Source organism: Carassius gibelio, chromosome A18 (genome assembly GCF_023724105.1).
Source record: "Carassius gibelio isolate Cgi1373 ecotype wild population from Czech Republic chromosome A18, carGib1.2-hapl.c, whole genome shotgun sequence".
NCBI lineage: Eukaryota > Metazoa > Chordata > Actinopteri > Cypriniformes > Cyprinidae > Carassius > Carassius gibelio.
In genome coordinates this window covers 4,730,551-4,747,955 of record NC_068388.1, presented here as the reverse complement: position 1 = coordinate 4,747,955, position 17,405 = coordinate 4,730,551, and the positions used below count along the sequence as shown (strand labels likewise).

At 38.9% G+C, this 17,405-nt stretch overlaps 2 protein-coding genes across 4 annotated transcripts in view; one reads left to right on the top strand and one right to left on the bottom strand.

Moving 5' to 3' along the window:
• The window catches only part of LOC127934237 (metabotropic glutamate receptor 3-like), a 35,432-nt gene extending 23,872 nt beyond the window's left edge, over positions 1–11,560 (top strand). The window contains exons 1-4 of one of the 2 annotated variants that reach the window (XM_052531472.1): positions 3,349–3,636; positions 4,776–5,851; positions 7,930–8,107; positions 9,310–11,560. In XM_052531472.1, the coding sequence (XP_052387432.1) occupies positions 3,516–3,636; positions 4,776–5,851; positions 7,930–8,107; positions 9,310–9,386 (1,452 nt within the window). In that variant the 5' untranslated portion in view covers positions 3,349–3,515 and the 3' untranslated portion in view covers positions 9,387–11,560. Of the gene's footprint in view, positions 1–3,348; positions 3,637–4,775; positions 5,852–7,929; positions 8,108–9,309 lie in introns of those variants that run through there. The other variant, XM_052531470.1, reaches the window with a different exon arrangement.
• The window catches only part of LOC127934236 (endosome/lysosome-associated apoptosis and autophagy regulator family member 2), a 39,717-nt gene that overhangs the window by 6,773 nt on the left and 15,539 nt on the right, over positions 1–17,405 (bottom strand). Inside the window, exons 22-23 of one of the 2 annotated variants that reach the window (XR_008147733.1) lie at positions 14,651–14,787; positions 10,165–10,272 (exon numbers count right to left, since the gene is read on the bottom strand). Coding sequence is in view for 1 of the 2 variants with exons in the window: in XM_052531469.1 (XP_052387429.1) it covers positions 17,119–17,187 (69 nt within the window). In the remaining variant the exon portion in view is untranslated. Of the gene's footprint in view, positions 1–10,164; positions 10,273–14,650; positions 14,788–15,850; positions 17,188–17,405 lie in introns of those variants that run through there. The other variant, XM_052531469.1, reaches the window with a different exon arrangement.

Below are 17,405 nucleotides of genomic sequence, written 5' to 3'. Positions count from 1 at the left end.
CGGAAACACCTGTGATGCTTCAAAATGACGTCTAGATAGGCAGCTCACTAAAATTCGGAAAAGAGCTATCAAGACACACACAGTAGGATATTTGTGTTTCTTCCTTTTCTCAGACACTTTCAACCCACACACCATAAAACAAAACAATTGCTCATCCGCCCACCATCACCACCAAGCACACACACACACACACACACACACACACACACACACACTGAAAGCTGGGATTTAACCATCACCTCCATCTGCATCTACTAGATCACTTACAACTAATTAGCCCCCTCTCAAATTCACAGATCTGGAGTAAATATTTATCATGCCTCACAACAATGGCTTGTTATTTTAGCGATGGTGTATTTTCAGAGCAGCAAAAGCATTTGACACTGAGCTGCTACAGAAGAGTTTTCACCTTGTTTACATTCTTAACACACCCAGAGCAACATCATAATACACTATGCACAAAGCAATCGCTCATCCACCCACCATTAACACAGACACACACACATGCACTACACACACACACAAACTGAACTGGCACCACAGAAAGAAGAGCTTGTGTATTTGCTGCTCTATGGAAGATTTATTGTCATGTAAACAGCGATGTGGGAAAGTCAGACCTGGATAGCATCTATACCTCACCTTCTAACAATACCACGCTATCTGTCCAAACTGCTGTTCATTTATATAGCTAGACAGAGTCATAAACATATCCACAACCAGAGGTGGTAAACCATAAATGCATGTTAGTGACTCACCTCGTGTAAGAATCAAGTAATGTCACAGTACAAAAAGTGCCTTATATTACTTATTTATTCCCCTCCAGGAAATGAACTTGCTGATTCATGAATTATAAATATCTGAAAAGAAACATACTGTGGTTTTGTCTACATTATAATCTAAAAACTGATTCTGTCAGCTGTCAAGGAAAACTAAAATATAGCAAATAGGTCACAAAAAAACATTCGTTGTTAACCCTGGTCAATTAGGAATCAAAAAATATATGAAAATATTCTTAAGTGACAGTAAAAATAAATTCTAATTGTAAATAAATGCATGTTTTCCACAAGAAAAACTAATTAAGCATCACATCTGTTTTTATAAAATTTTATAAAATTCTGCTTTGCATTACAGAAATGAAAAATTACATTTTAAAATATATGAATTTTATTATTTGTTTATTTTTCATAAAATTTGACCATAAAAATGCAGTCTTAGCGGGCATAATATAGGCTTCTTTTAAAGCTAATTTTAAAAATCTTAATGACTGCAAAAGTTTGAATGTTAGTGTTAATATATATTTGCTTACTTACATTACCAATTTACTTATATTATATTTACTTACCCACATGCTGTTCCAAACTGGTTTTCTTCTGAAGAACATAAATATTCAGAAAAGGTTTCAGCTGTTTTTTTTTTTTTTTTTTGAGTGAAAGTCAATGGTGTTCAAAAACTCAAAGAAGGATTTAAAGTTAGCGTAATTGTAATCCATTCAACTCCACTGTATGATAAACAGAGCAATTTTTATGTAGTTATTCAATATCAAATCAAATCAAATTGATCAATTCCTGTAAATGGCATGCTTTTGCATGACTGTGCACCGTGCAAATGTAGAGCGTAATGCTAAATAATTTATTGTTATAACATTGTTGCATCATCTACCAAAAATCCAAGTAGAGTCCTGAGTCATTTCATTTAGTCAAACAAGTCACAAATCCTTAAATGTGTAACTCCAGTTAGTCCTCAGCCTCTGCTATCTCCTCAGACACACCTCTTTATCATTTCTTTCTGCTCTCCCTTTCTCTGTGAAGAAGCTCTTCAAAACACTACTGTCAAACTCAGCTGTGTGAGTGTCTGTGGATGTGTGTGTGGGTCCTTGACGGGGATGCTGTATCTGAATGGCGACTGTCAGTTGCATAGGTGTGCACAGTAGAGATATGATGTTTTTAAGCCCTGAATTTTGGAAACGTCTCGGATGCCAGATTGACATGCTGTGGTACCTCAGAGTCAGGCGGATCATGCTCAAACGTGATGTCACATCACCAACTCTATGTGTCTCTGTCAAAACAGAAAATAATGTTACCATGAAGCTTGAAGAGTTCTGACACTGACACATATCACCTGAGAAAGAGAGACTGCACAAGTTGCTACAATAAAAATTAAAAATAAAATAAACAAGAGCTAGCACTTTTCTGTTGAAAACAAGTATCAACATGTTATCATCATAGTCAAAAGTGCAGGACCTTTCAGATTTTATTTCTATTTTATAACAATAATATATAATAAAATATATATTTACTATATTGTGTATACACATACATTAAATAAATACTTAGTTAGTTACTTAGTTTGTCTATTTCTGCTCCATGGCCCAATAGACAGTAGTGGCCTTCTAAAAGAAATGGTGTTTTTGAACAAATCACTTGAGCGCATGATTAACTGCTGATAAACACGTGTGACCAGTTTTTCCACTTTGAAGAAATCGGTTGTGTGGATGATTCAACATTTTGGAACAAATCGGTTGAATTAATGAATCAGTGACTCAAGTCACCACCGACAGGCGTAACGCTGTAGCCTGCAGAAACAGTCACTGCATGCATAATTCATCTGAACAAGCAGACTCAACTTGAGTGAAGCGATACAGAGAGCCAAACAACAAACGTCTTACTTAAAGGATTATTAAGGTAGTAAAAGTGTTTTTCTCTTTCAAAAAAAGAAGTGCCTAACACTATTTTAAGGCACCGTCAGACTACAAGGCTGATTTGTTGATTTACTGTATCTGTGTCTATAGCATCCCATGACAAAACATGCAAACATCTGTCAGGGATGCACAGAGAGATATTCGGATCGACACTGCTAACCCATTATTTTATGTTGTCCCAGACAAACAATATATGATAAATATATACCCTACTCTTTTTGTCTATGATATATCTTCAAAAGATCATGATTACAATAAAATTGTACAAAAAAAAGAACAATAAATGATTTTCTTTTGTAGCCTGCCATAAAATAAGAGACTGAGTTTGAACTGAGGATCAATTCAAATTATGACCAATTCCAGCTATATTTCATTTATAATACCATATCTGTCTTACTATACATCTAATATCTGTATTTGAATCATACAGATCTATCCATAAATCTATCACTGATAGATGTATTTCAACCTCTCCCATAATCACATATCTATCCATCTAGTGAATGGATGGCACGGCATCCCTCACTTGATATAACTAACTAACTAGTTAACTAACTAACACCATTCATCCATCAGATTGTCTCTATGAATCCTATATAGAAAGCATTTGTCCAACAAAAGGTATGGCCATATCCTTGGAGGCTCAGCGCAAGCTAATTAACTGCAATTAGTGTTTGTAACAGGTAATTATATTAGTTAATTATCCTGTTACCAGATGGTTCTTATTTAATACATGGGTGTGCTCAGCATCTGCTCCCAATGAGGGATGATTACACATTATCGAGTGTCGCATGCCATCAAATTCTGAAACAAACAGATGAGCTATGAAGAAATGAACTATGGGCCAGAGAAGGTTAATTTGATTCAGCACAAGAAGAAGTTCTTGACTACGACGAGATGTGTGTGGATTGCATTGCACCTCAGCTGCATGTGTGTGGGTATGTAGGTGTGTGAGGGCACGGGTGTTGACGTTGACGTTATCTTTGTGAATGATAGGGTTCATAACTTCTAACCTGTTTTCCGTATCTGATGAATCATCATCCAGCAGCGAGCTTTCAGAGACCCTCTGAGCAATTACTCTGAGCGGAGAAAATCCCTTGCACCAGGTTGGCTGCAGACTACTATTTGTGTGTCTACATTTAGTTAAAATTACAAAAATAAGCAAATAAATAACATGGCACTTTATTCTTTTTTATAAATACTGTATATAAATATATACACATGACAGATTTTCAGTCATATTTGTATACATGTTTATATTTATAAAAATGATAAAAAAAAAAAAAAACAATATGGTGATATTTACCAATTTTTTGTAATTTTTAACTATGATAGATGATAGAACTATGATTATGACAGAACAAGCAAATGATAGATAGATAGATAGATAGATAGATAGATAGATAGATAGATAGATAGATAGATAGATAGATAGATAGATAGATAGATAGATAGATAGATCCAGAGAAAGACCGATAGACTGACAACTTCTGTCAACATTTCCACAACTTCACTTCTCACTCTTTCTTTTGCCACTATAGAAAAATAATCACCTATATAAAGTAGTGACAGTTTCCCCATCATCCCTCAAGGGACATTTTCTTCTTGTCTTTTCTCCCGGTTCAAAATATATCATTCTCCCTGAGGCCAAAACGCAAGATAGAAGCACCAGCTCCTCTGTGCTCATTTGCCCATGTCTTATTTTGCAATAGTGCTGACCAAGGACGCTTCCTCCCAGAGCCCCGAGCTACAGTACAGAGGTGTGTGGGAGACAGACTTCATATGAACGATAAAACCAATACCACATAAACCCTGACAGAAAGCAGCCCGATTCCTCAGCTAACCCTCGATACGTTCTCCACTTGAAGTTGAACGACATTGCTGTCATTTTGATTAGAGATTTGATGATACTTTTCTTTGCCTACTATAATTGCTTCATGAGCCTGTAGCCGTTTATGTCACTGATAATAACCAAAGACAGTCATAAAGGGAACTATCTAATCTGTTCTTAAGTTAATCATGTGTTTTGTTCCACTTGATCTGTGTGAATTAACTCTTTCTCATACTTTCTCTCAAGCTCCGTTCTCCCCTGCCGGTTTGGAAAATCATGTAAAGTTTGACGCTTATGGTGACGGAATGGGCCGCTACAACATCTTCAACTACCAGCTTGTGCCAGGCAGCGACAAGTTCACCTACATTCAGGTTGGAGAGTGGGCAGAGACTCTTTCCCTAAATGAGGGCTTGATCGGCTGGCCGAGGGGAGGGGACGTACCCACGTCTCAGTGCAGTGACCCTTGCGCTCCTAATGAGATGAAGAAGATGCAAGCCGGTGAATACTGTTGCTGGATATGTACTCCCTGCGAGCCCTACGAATACCTGCCAGATGAGTTCACATGCATGCCCTGTGCGCCTGGCCAATGGCCCCGTCCTGACCTGACCGGATGCTACGACCTTCCTGAGGACTACATCATGTGGGAGGATGCTTGGGCCATTGGACCCATCACGATTGCATGCGCTGGCTTCATATGCACCTTAATGGTCTTCGTTGTTTTCATTCGGCACAACGACACGCCACTGGTCAAAGCATCCGGTCGTGAGCTGTGCTACATCCTGTTGTTGGGTGTCCTCATGTCCTACATCATGACTTTCATATACATTGCAAAACCTTCGCCTATTGTGTGCACGCTGCGGCGGTTAGGCCTCGGCACCTCGTTCGCAGTGTGCTACTCCGCCTTGCTCACCAAGACCAATCGCATTGCTCGCATCTTCAGTGGCGTGAAAGAGGGCGGAGCTCAGCGGCCACGCTTCATCAGTCCCAGCTCACAGGTGTTCATCTGTCTGTCGTTGATCTCCGTGCAGCTCTTGTTGGTGTCTGTCTGGCTGCTCATAGAAGTGCCCGGCACACGGCGATTCACAACGCCGGAGAAACGCCAGACTGTCATTTTGAAGTGTAATGTACGGGACTCTAGCATGCTGCTGTCGCTGAGCTACGATGTGGTTCTGGTAGTCCTCTGCACGGTCTACGCCTTCAAGACCCGCAAGTGTCCAGAGAACTTCAATGAGGCCAAGTTCATCGGCTTCACCATGTACACCACCTGTATCATCTGGCTGGCCTTCCTGCCCATCTTCTACGTCACCTCCAGTGACTACAGGGTAAGTCTGACACTTTAAATGTAATTCTTTCTGTACAATGAAAGTGAACTGAAATTCACTTAACTGCAACTAGTGCAACTTTTAAGGAGATAAATCACCCAAAAATGTAATTCTGTCACCATTTACTAACGCTCATGTCATACCATGACTTTCTTTCTTATATGGAACACAAAAGATGATCTTCTGTCAAATGTTTGTGTTTTTTCTCTAAACAATGAAAGTCACTGGGCTCCAGTGTTGTTAAGGTGGGCCAATGTCAAAGTTTCTTTTTTGTTTTGCAATGAAATGATGACAGAATTTTCATTTTTGGGTGAACTTTCCCTTTAAGTAGAACTGGAAGGTTTGTCAGGGCAGATCTTGAATGATGGCCTCGTCTGAAAGTTTAAAGAAGTTTCTTAGGCCTTATAGACAGACAGATCTATTTTGAAATTTGAGTGTTTCAATTATTTAATCTAAATATTGTATGTTATATATTTGTTGTTTTAAAAATGTAAATGCAAAATTACTGATAAATAAATACTATTCAACACATCTGAATAGTGTCTAAGAGAACTAATTAATATTAATGAAAAATACCATCAGAAAGCATCCCACTGTTGACATTCTGCCCCAATTCTGAGGGTAGGGGACATCTTACTTAACTTCTCACTTACATAAAAATAACTGTATTTGTTACTGCACGAATCTAATTTAATTTAACTTCCTTTGGGGTGTTGTCGATTACATTTCCAGCTCATGAATTTAAAGGTAACCAATTTTTTACTTAACTGAATCACACCCAGTCCTGTCTGACATAAGCAGAAATACTGCTCAAATCAAATAAAAGTACCTGCAGCTAACTGAACACAGCTAGATTTAATCTGCTTTAGTGAGAATGAATCAAACTGATCTGAGCTGAAAAGCGGAACCAAAAAAAAAGCCATTAACATGCAAAACAGACGACGCTGTCTTGTATCCGCGCTTGTGGGACCGCAAGACGCCTGCTGTTTGGATAGCTGTTACTTGTATTAGGAATCACACCAAGTAAGCAGAACTGTCAGACAGAAATCTGTTGACAAATTTAAATCTTCAGCAAACATGTAGCCTCAACAGACAACTTCTCAATAGCTCGTTGATGCAACAAATATATCAAAGAGCGATTCAGTCTCTATAACCGAGCTTGTCATTCACCACACTGCGTGAATCCAGCTTGAAGTACCCAAACAGCATTTCCACTCAAGAGAGGGACTGGACCACGTAGACAGCTTGATGACGTAAAGAGGAATTCTTGCAGTGAGCAGGACGAAAACGGGTCTTAAAAGGCAAGAGTCAATGAAGAGCGAAGAGAGCTTCTTTGCTCAAGGGACGCGGCCCACAGAGACCTTTCGCACAGAATGCTGATGCCTGTAAAAGTGCAGGATAGTTGAAAGATACAGAAATCAGATTGCAAATGCATGCGGAGCTAGGAACCGACAGAGTAAAACACAACAGAATAAGAACGGCTTCATAAGATTTCTCCTCGTAAGATTACTGCTCACGCAGAAAATATGATCAAGACTAACAGAACAGCTTAGCGGTTTGCATATTTTTAGCAGGACATGAATGTATGTGCATGGGGAATTTATTTAACCCACTGATAAGTCATAATGAGATAAAGGTATAACTGAAACCGATTATACTCTTCATTTAGGTCTCTGTGAAATCGTTCCTTAAGCAGAACAGCGTTGGATTGTAAGTGATGGTCTAGATACCCCTAGGCTGAGAAATTCCTGTTCAGTTTAGTGGTATATCCATCCTCCTATCCGTTTCGCTAACAGTGGTGTGCCTTGACGGGGGACCGCGGGGAACAACACGAAGATCTAAAACTGGAGCGAGGAAAATGATGTTGCTAATGGGAGACGTTTAACGACTTCTAATCAAAAGCTATTTACGCAGCACTTTGCTAAATGTCACTGTTATTATAACAGCGCTCTACCTTTTTAATAACCAAGGGGTTCTTGGTAGTTACAACTAATAGCTTCTGATTATGGGAATGAATGGGAGTTACATTAGAGACAATGAGGGTGCGGAATGAATTGTGCTTTTCCTCTCTCTCTCAGGTCCAAACCACAACCATGTGTATATCTGTCAGTCTGAGCGGATTTGTGGTGCTGGGCTGCATGTTTGCCCCCAAAGTCCACATCATCATGTTCCAGCCTCAGAAGAATGTCGCCAGTCATCGGTTAAACATGAACCGGTTCAGTGTGAGCGGGCCGGCCACTAGCTACGCATCCCACGGTGAGAACTACACTCAAACAATAAGAAAATGCTGCAAAGGCCACGCGAGGCCAACTGTTTGTCAATGTTGAACATTCCGCAGTGCTTACACAGACGGTTTGTAATGATTACAGCCCTTTGATACGGCAATTTACACTGAGGATTTTAATCTCAGCATTGTCACACAGAGCAGTTGTGTAAGAGCCCATAAGGAAAGTTGCGGCTGAGCGGCCGTTGCTGGGTAATAAGCTCATGTGTGCGCCGACAACATCTTCTGCTCTAATGCATTATTTACGAGCACAAAAACAGATCAGGTAAACGGTTTCATCTTTATTCACATTTCATCCGTCTAATAAATAACATGACAGACAATGCAAAGAAGAGAAGACACTGCAGAGCAGAGATCACATCGAGTTACTCGCTAGGAGGGAAAAGAGGGGGAGGGAGGTGATGAGAGGAGAACGAGGAGAATCAAGTCAGGGGAAAAGCATGAACTTTGTGAAAAGTTTGTGGTGCCTTTTATGTGAAGTTGGCCAGCTGTAAACCTGGCTGTGTTCGGTGTACCATTTAAACTTACATCACTATTGCTGCAATATACAATATAGCCTGTATTCACGGTATTAATATTTTTATTTTGCATGAAATATTGATAACTGATACATACTATATGTCAATATACCATGGTTACACTTTATTTTAAGGTCCAATTCTCACTATTAAGGCCTTGTCCCAAATGGCACCCTAAAACCTTGCGTTCTTCCTCTGAGTCCACACTTTCGTGACATAAAGCCGTTAGAAGTCTGCTGCAGAGCTCGGCCCATTGGGCTCAGCTGATGTATGGATCAAGGGTGCATAATGGCCACAAAGGGGGCGCTCGCAAGCACACTTTTAAATGCTAAAATGAGAAATGGGACACCCTACGGTCTCATGGACATAACGGACACGCGGCGGCCATTATAAGTCCGCAAGACCGAAAGTGCACATGAAGTATTCCATTTGGGACAGGGCCTAACGTAATATTAACTAAGACTTTCGCCTCATTTTGCCTTTGTTCATTCATTCTTTGCTGTCATTTATTTAATTAGTAAAACATGTATATATTTATTTTACTGGAAAATGTAAAATAATATGCATTCCCGCATGGTTTTGAAATATATACTATTTTTTTGGGATACATTTCCTTCTCTGCATTCATCTAATTCTTATTTTCTTTCTTTCTTAAGCATCTGTGAGCGCCCACTTCGTCCCGACAGTGTGCAACGGCAGAGAGATTGTCGACTCCACCACTTCCTCTCTGTGACCCCACCCTCCCTCCAGACCCCTGCCCCTTAGCGACTGTTAGCCAATCAGCACACATTGTGCTATACCCAAGAACTAGGTCTGCCTACAGTGTGTAGAAAGTGTGTATGATTATGATTATTAAATTATTTTTAGGGCTTGTTGTAAATATTAACTGAAGTTGTAAAGAAACAAAAGAACAAAATAATCCTTTATAGAAAGATTTTGGAAACTTTTGTTTTGATAGCTTTATTATGTATGTTGTCAACGGCCATGACGTGATGATGTAAAACACAGACCCGTTTTTGACTGGACCACAGTAGAGACTGACAGAAACGGCTCCGCCTGCAATACTGGACACTGGACTTTGTTGTCGTTTTCTTTTGTAGGCCTCATTGTAATAACCTAACTGTATGTATTTCTATGTTGTACATTTTGTACAGAATCTTAACCGATGGTTTTATTAGCACAAGCCGACAGTATTAGAGTCTACACTGGTCATGAGGTCCAGAGCAGAAACCACAGAGTGGTCAAAATTCACGTCGTCTCATCACAGGCAGTGGCTTGACGCAAGAGGTTACAACCCTATTTTAGTACAATGTCATGACATCTGAAAGCATATTACATTAACTGCATCTCATAAGCGTTGTATTCAGATTGGCTGTGATGCATGTTTATGTTGCAACACAGATATGCAGTGCTACGAGACGTTATATGTTTACATTGCCTGTGACGAGAAGCCTTCAGGGACAGAAAGTCTGGAAGATGAGCATGTGAGGCACTTTACAAAGTTGACTTACCTATTTTCAACCATCATGGTGCCATTGCTGGTGCCGTTCCATACTTCTGGATGCACGGATCAAAGATGATTTGCCAGAAAAAGACAGGGCCACTCCTGTCCCTTAAACCTGCATGTGACAAAGCAAGAGGTCAAATTTTCAGAGCTCAAATATTAGGATAATGTCCTCACCAAATATACTTTTTAAAACATAAATCAGAATTAGAGGTAACTGGAAAAACTTAAGTAATTGGAAAGTGGAAGTAATTAGAAAAACATAAATTTGCAAATATTTATATCTTTTGCTCACCAAAGCTACATGTATTTAATCAAGAATACATCAAAAACAGAGATTTTGTGAAACATTATTACAATTTAAAATAACTGTTTTCTATATTAGTCGATTTTAAAATGGGATTTATTTCTTAAACGGCAAAGCTGGATTTTCAGCATCATTACTCCAGTCTTCAGTGTCACATGATCCTTCAGAAATTCTAATATGCTGATTTTCTGCTTAATATTTCTGTCTATCCCAACTCTGGCACCGAGTTTCCATTTCAGTGGAAAACTAGTGATAATCAGTTAGGTTTCTGATGTGTGAAATGCTTTGTGATGCAGTGAATGTAAAATGTATCCGGTTGCTCAATATCGGCTTGTTGTGCCTTATCATTTGTCCTGTAGTTTTAATATGACAGGTTCCTCAGAGCCTTTGGGCAGGAGGGGGCCAGACCATTTTTTTAAAGACGTCTTTTTTTACATTTCAAAAGTTTTATACATTTCTATGTTTTTTTTGTTGGTTCGTTTGGAAGAGAGTGGGACACTGGTTCTTTCGACAAGCTTAAGATTGAGTTAAAAGTTTGATTGTTTGCTTGTTTTTAGCTTGCGGTCTCCTCACGGCCTCAAGGGATTCTGTACAATATCACGTTACCTAATGCAAGTGTCAAAACTGTATCATGTCACTGTAGGATCATCCACTCTTAGCTCATCATGAAGAGACATAGTAAACAAACATGTAACAGTAACCTAGAAATGCTAAAGCTCTCAACATTCATAATTCATCAGCATGGCAGCAGAGGAAATCATTTGTGTGTCAGTTAACAGTACAGGAGGTGAACATGCACAGCAGGAACGATAAATCAGATGACAGAAAAACAGAACCAATGAATGACAGATTTAGTCTTCCAGTGGAGATATGTAGTGCAACTATTACACACACACACATACAATCAATTTGTAGCCGAGCCCATATATACTATATGCTTGTTCAGTTTTTCCCTTTCCCACCTTTATTTAGTTATTACTTCTGGTGAAGAATAGGATTACGTATTTCAACAAGTCCCCAACCCTTAATAAATGTTGTTAGGTAACTCAAATCTACAGCTTGTGCCTGTCAAATGATTAAAAGTTCTAAAAATGAATTGGACTAACATTGATGAAGAGATTCAAGTCATACCTAAGCATCAGAAGCGACACAGACTTGCCAGCTTACCTTAGCGATCACATTGTAATGCCCTGGAAACCACTCAGAACATCCAAGAAACCAAAACAACTAAACAGTAAGATGTTAAAAAACCACCAAGAACCTTTTAGCAACTGAAAATCAATGCACTGGAAACAACTCAGAACACCTTAACACCTCCATAGTAACATTTAAAACACTCAGAACACCCTAGCAACTGCCAAACAACATGCTAAAACCATTTAAAATGTGTTAAGAACCTCATAGCAATGCCCTGGAAACCACCCACAACACTTTAGCATCTGCAAGGTAATGTGGTAAAAACAACAAATGCAAGAACCACTTAAAACTTCTGAAAAACTGTATAGCAACACCCTGGAAACTGCCTGGAAGTGGAACACCTTAAAAACTAACTTAGGGACACCTTAGGAAATGCATAGCGACACCCTGGCAACCATCCAAAACAACCTAGTAACGGCACAGTAACATGGCAAAAACCACTATGAGAAATTTAGCAACTGCTTAAAAATGCCCTGGAAACCAACCATAGTACCTTAGCACATGCATGGTAACATACTACAAATTTCTCAAAAAAACCACCCTAGCAACATTTTAAAATACACCTTAGAAACTGCACAGTAACATTCTAAAAAAACATCCAGAAAATAACTGCATAGCAACACTCCGTAAACCAATCACGTCCTAGCAACAGTACAGTAACATTCTAAAAACCACTCAGAGCAGCATAGCAGTTGCCTAGCAACACCCTGGAAACAAGTACTGTGGCGGTAACTTTGTCAATATCAATAAATATTTACATTATTTTGCTCTTTGAGTAAAGTAACAGTGGAAGAACTTCAAAACAAAAGGCAACGTAAGGACAGCAGATACAGGCCACTTTTGAAACAAAGAAAGTTACTAAGTCAGTGAGTGCAGAGTAATAAACAGCGTGCGGTTATGTAAAGCAGTTCGCTGCCCCATAAACTCCAGCAGCTCAATGCTTTTGTTGCGAGGCTTACAGTACAACACCCTCCCAAAATCTGCACACATCCTCTTTCTGCACGTTAAGTTCCTAGGGGTCCTCGTTCCAGACTTAGCCTCTTTATGAATGTTTCTGAGAGAAGAAAAAGTCAAATGTGGCGGTTTCGTTCGAGTGGCTTCGAAATGGTTTAGGAGGGATCCAAGACTGCAGTCTGCGCAGAAACACAAATAGAGAGCGAGCCTCCCTCACCCACTGCAGCAATCTCATTTCAGAGTGGGGATCGAGGGTCTTACTGCAAAAGCAGTCGGCTATGTCTAAACGTGTCACTGTGTGGGAAAGTTTAAAGCAAACTTTCATAGATCGGTTCATGTTTGACATGAATCTTCAGACCATGGAAGAATATGGATGTGACCCTTGTTTGGAGTCCTCAATACGGTTAGGTTTATAAACAGTTTGGTTTTGAAAGAAAAAGTGACATCTGTCCGTATTCTATAACTAAAGTGACTACTTCACACTTACAGGTATCACATCTGAATTCAACATGGAGTTGATGAGTGAGCAGAACTACACGCATTAAATAGTGGAGCATGTATTTTATAGGCCGAGAGCAAGATAGAAATTCTGTTAAACTAACAGTTCGCCTTAAAAAAAATTAAAATTTGCTGACCATTTACTCCTCAGGCCATCCAAGATGTAGATGAGTTTGAATGTTTGAAACGGATCCTCTGCTCTGAATGGGTGCCGTCAGAATGAGAGTCCAAATAAAAACAACACAATAATAAACAATAAAGTTATCCACACAACCCAGTCTATCAATTAATATCTTGTGAATCAAAAAGTTGCATGTTGGTAAGAAATAAATCATTGGGGTTTTATATATATATATATATATATATATATATATATATATATATATATATATATATATATATATATATATATATATATATATATCTTCAGACTGCTGCTTTTGTCTAAAATATCAGTCCAGCAGGGGATGGACTTTCTTTTACAGGAGGAGGCATTATTATGAATTTTAGACATGTTGAAGGATTCATTTCTTACAAACACAGCTTTTTCCTTCATAGGGTGTTCACTGATGGACTGGAATATTGTGGATTAGTTGTGTATTATTGTGATTTTTTTATCAGCTGTTTGGACTCTCATTCTGACAGCACCAATTCACTACAGATGATCCATGGGTGAGATATCTGTTCAGATGAAAAAAACAAACTCATCTACATCTTGGATGACCTGTGGGTGAGTAGAATTTCATCAAAATATCTAAGTGTCTGGGCAGACGATGTAATTGGAATAAAAGAGATTTTTGGCTCAATATCTACAGTATAGGCAGCAGGAGTTGCCAAATATTGTTTTTCGATTAATCCAACTAAATCAAAATAATACAAAGTCTGACTGTGGTTATTCATCACTTATGGTGACAGGCATAACTCAAGACCAGGCCTGAACAGAATCTGCAGACGTTTCCCAACATCTCCAGTGCGTTCCTGGAAATAAAAAGCTGCAAAAATCTGATAAACAGAGCTTAGATGATCAATTAAGCCAACATAATAAATATAACCAATATTGTACTGATTCTGTGCAGGCCTGCATGAAATGAATTGACTTTGTTTTCTGTTGTATGTACAGGACAATTTAGTGTCACATCTGTTAGTAAATACAGTATAGTTGTCAGTCCCAAATACTGAATGTGTGAATGGACACTCTGTCTGTTTTTCTGAAACATAATGTTCGTTGGATGTGCCAAGAGCAATATTGGGTGATTTCAAATTTGTATGTAACGCTTAACTAGACTAAAAACCCTCCTTCAGATCTGTAAAAATTTACTAAAGCGTGGGACGTGTACTTCGGGAAGGCACTGAACTTTTCGGTTTGAACACAAAGCAATAGAACAGTGCCAATGGAGCAGTGTGCAATAAAAAGGACATCATGACATCATAATAAACAAACTAAATGATGAAGTGTATGTTTCGTTCCTCACGTAGAGGTTGTGGGATAACAGTGAATCATTATCATACACAAACACACATTACTGAAGTACTGTACCTCTTCAAGACCGTCTGTCACCGTGACTGTGATGGATCCAGATGTCCCACAAAGACGAGTCAGGTTAGCTTTCCCTCACTTCTTCTCTCTTCCACTAAATTATTCTGCTGACATCCAATCAGCTGGCTTCTGCCTTTCTAAAGAGGACGAAGCAGCAGAGATTATGAGCGGGGGAAATGGAATGCAATTTTTGCCAGGGATTTTCTGGCCAGAATAATACATCGGAAGTGCTGAAGCCTTTGAAAACTCTTCCTTTTATCAGCCACACGAGTTCGACTGAGGAGAGAGAAAGGACAGGTGAGAGAAAACGGCATAAATGAGAGAGTTAAAGTGATTTCTGAGGGATAGAGATAGTCAAGGACTTTTCTTTTCTTTTCTTCTTTTGGTGAACTGTGCACATCACCCTTCCTTCGTCCTCCGTGGAATTCTAATGGCTGTGCCACTGACTGAGTCGAGGCTTTTACGGGAGATATCAGAGCCGCTGCACTTCTCCAGGTTACACAACCTCCTCCACCTACAACCACAAGATTTCTGAAGCCCCGAGAGAGGAGGCGGCACAGGGATGAGTGAGAGTCAGAAGAAAAGACAGTGAGATGTGCAATCTACAAAGAGTGAGAGAACTAATGAGGACAGCTATGCATAAAGCTTTTGCTACACCGCTGCTGTGTTACTTAAAGCGATACTTTACCCAAAAGTGACTGTTCTGTGATCGTCTACTCCTGGGTTTCCATCCAGAATTGCGAATTTAACTTTTGCGCTTGAAATAGGCTATCACATTAAACATTTGCGAATAAGCACCATTTCCATCCAATGAGTCAAAGAGAGCAAAATCATCAGTTCTTTTTAGAAAAAGTCTTCACTCAGCTTATATTCATTTTGAGCTTGGTGTGAGAAAAATATTTAATATAGGCTAAACATAAAATGTCAAGTGATGTCAAGCTGCGATGCATCTTATAAAACCATATTTGTTTTTTGGAAAGAGGATTCCATAAATAATGACTTCAATATCAACCTGATCGCTATATTTACAGATGACTTCAGAAGACAATGAAAATGACGCATTATTTTTTTTTTTTTTACTTAGGCTACCTGATTTATTTTTATTAGCTGCCTTGCTGTATTAATTTTGTTTTTCATTTAAAATAATGAATAAAAAACAATCAAGTTTACAATATTGCAAGATCTGAATGGAAGAAAAAGCACTTTTCAGTATTTTTATTAACTTCCGAAATTCCAAAGACAACAGGACTCACAATATTACAATATTGAAATTAAAGCAAAATAGAAATATTTAAAAACACGATAAAATTACTCCATTACATATGAAAAAAGAGACTATTTTAAAATATTTATATATTATATAAATACTACAAAAAAAATGATGTCATCAAAAACCTTTTTACTGAAATAAACCACATTGCTTAGTTAATGAAGTTCTTCAGTTTTACACATTTGAGAGTGCAAACAATCATTTTATTATTCACAAAATCAAATTATATCGAGAACTGATATAATTTGGACACAGTTACAGTTTAATTTAACTTTAAACACACACAAACTGAATTACTCATGTGAATAATATTGCCTCCAGTATATCTAACACCTCCGAGCAGTAGTGGACCAAGCAAAACAACTAAACCCCAGCAGGACAGTAAACTAGATTTAGAACTCAATTCAGAATCAATATGGGTCTCAGCAGATCCTTCCCCAGATTTCATGTTGATGGGTCTTAAAGTTTCATAAATAAAACCCCAGCGGCAGTTCATTAGGTTCCTATAATTAGACTGCACAAGTTTCATCACCTCAGTCTGCAGTCACTGTTCTGCAGGAACACTTTTCCCAAGAAATCTCCTGTGTTTGTCTTGCTACTGTAAGCCAGAATGACATAGAGGTATGTCAAAAAAAAAAAAAAAAAAAAATAGCTGTACAGAAATGGCTTCTGCTTTGCTGTAATCTCTTTATTCATAGACTTTATTCATGTCATATTTCATTTGAAAAGTCACCGTCATAGTCAAAAAGAAAAAAAAAACCTTGGCTGCACTTGAACACAACACACTTTCCGTGGCTTTCCAGTGCTGTTTAGCTGGGATTGGAAGTGTCTGTCAGTAAAGCTTAATGTCTGAGTGTATCTGTGTGTTCACTCTGACCCTTGGCTACATTCGCTCTGACAAGCTAGGACTCGTGTAAAGTCACGGCTGTCGCTCCAAAAAGCTTCTGGAGAAACATGGGTACAGGCAAAGGAAGGGGACTTCAATGCATTTACAAAAGAAACACACACACACACACACATACACAACTGCATAGTCAGAAATATTCATATAAGCATATCCGTCCATGTTCCTGAGGCATCGCAGGCTTTTTTAACCCATTTTCCTTCCTTGTTTTCTTAAGGCCACTGCATGTAATGTCGAACAGAAAGGGACTTCCATTCATCCCTTTCCTTTTCCGTATCCCTCTTCGCTCGTCTTCTATCCCCACACAGACTTCTCTGTATTGGGGAATTTCAGTTGGACGGCTTCACCGCTCTTCTTGTTGCCCTAGAAACAGGAACACTGTTTTGAATACGCAGCTGAAACGGGAACAAAATCACTGGACGCAGACGCGACAAATGTTCACAAACAGAGAGCAGAGTCGGTCTCTTCGTCAAGGTGGCATCTCTTTGAAAAGCTTGCCCCGTGAAGGCCAAGGACTGTCCGCGGACACCGTGTGTTACCAGGACAACCAGCGTGAAGATCAAACAGCGAATTGCTAGGTA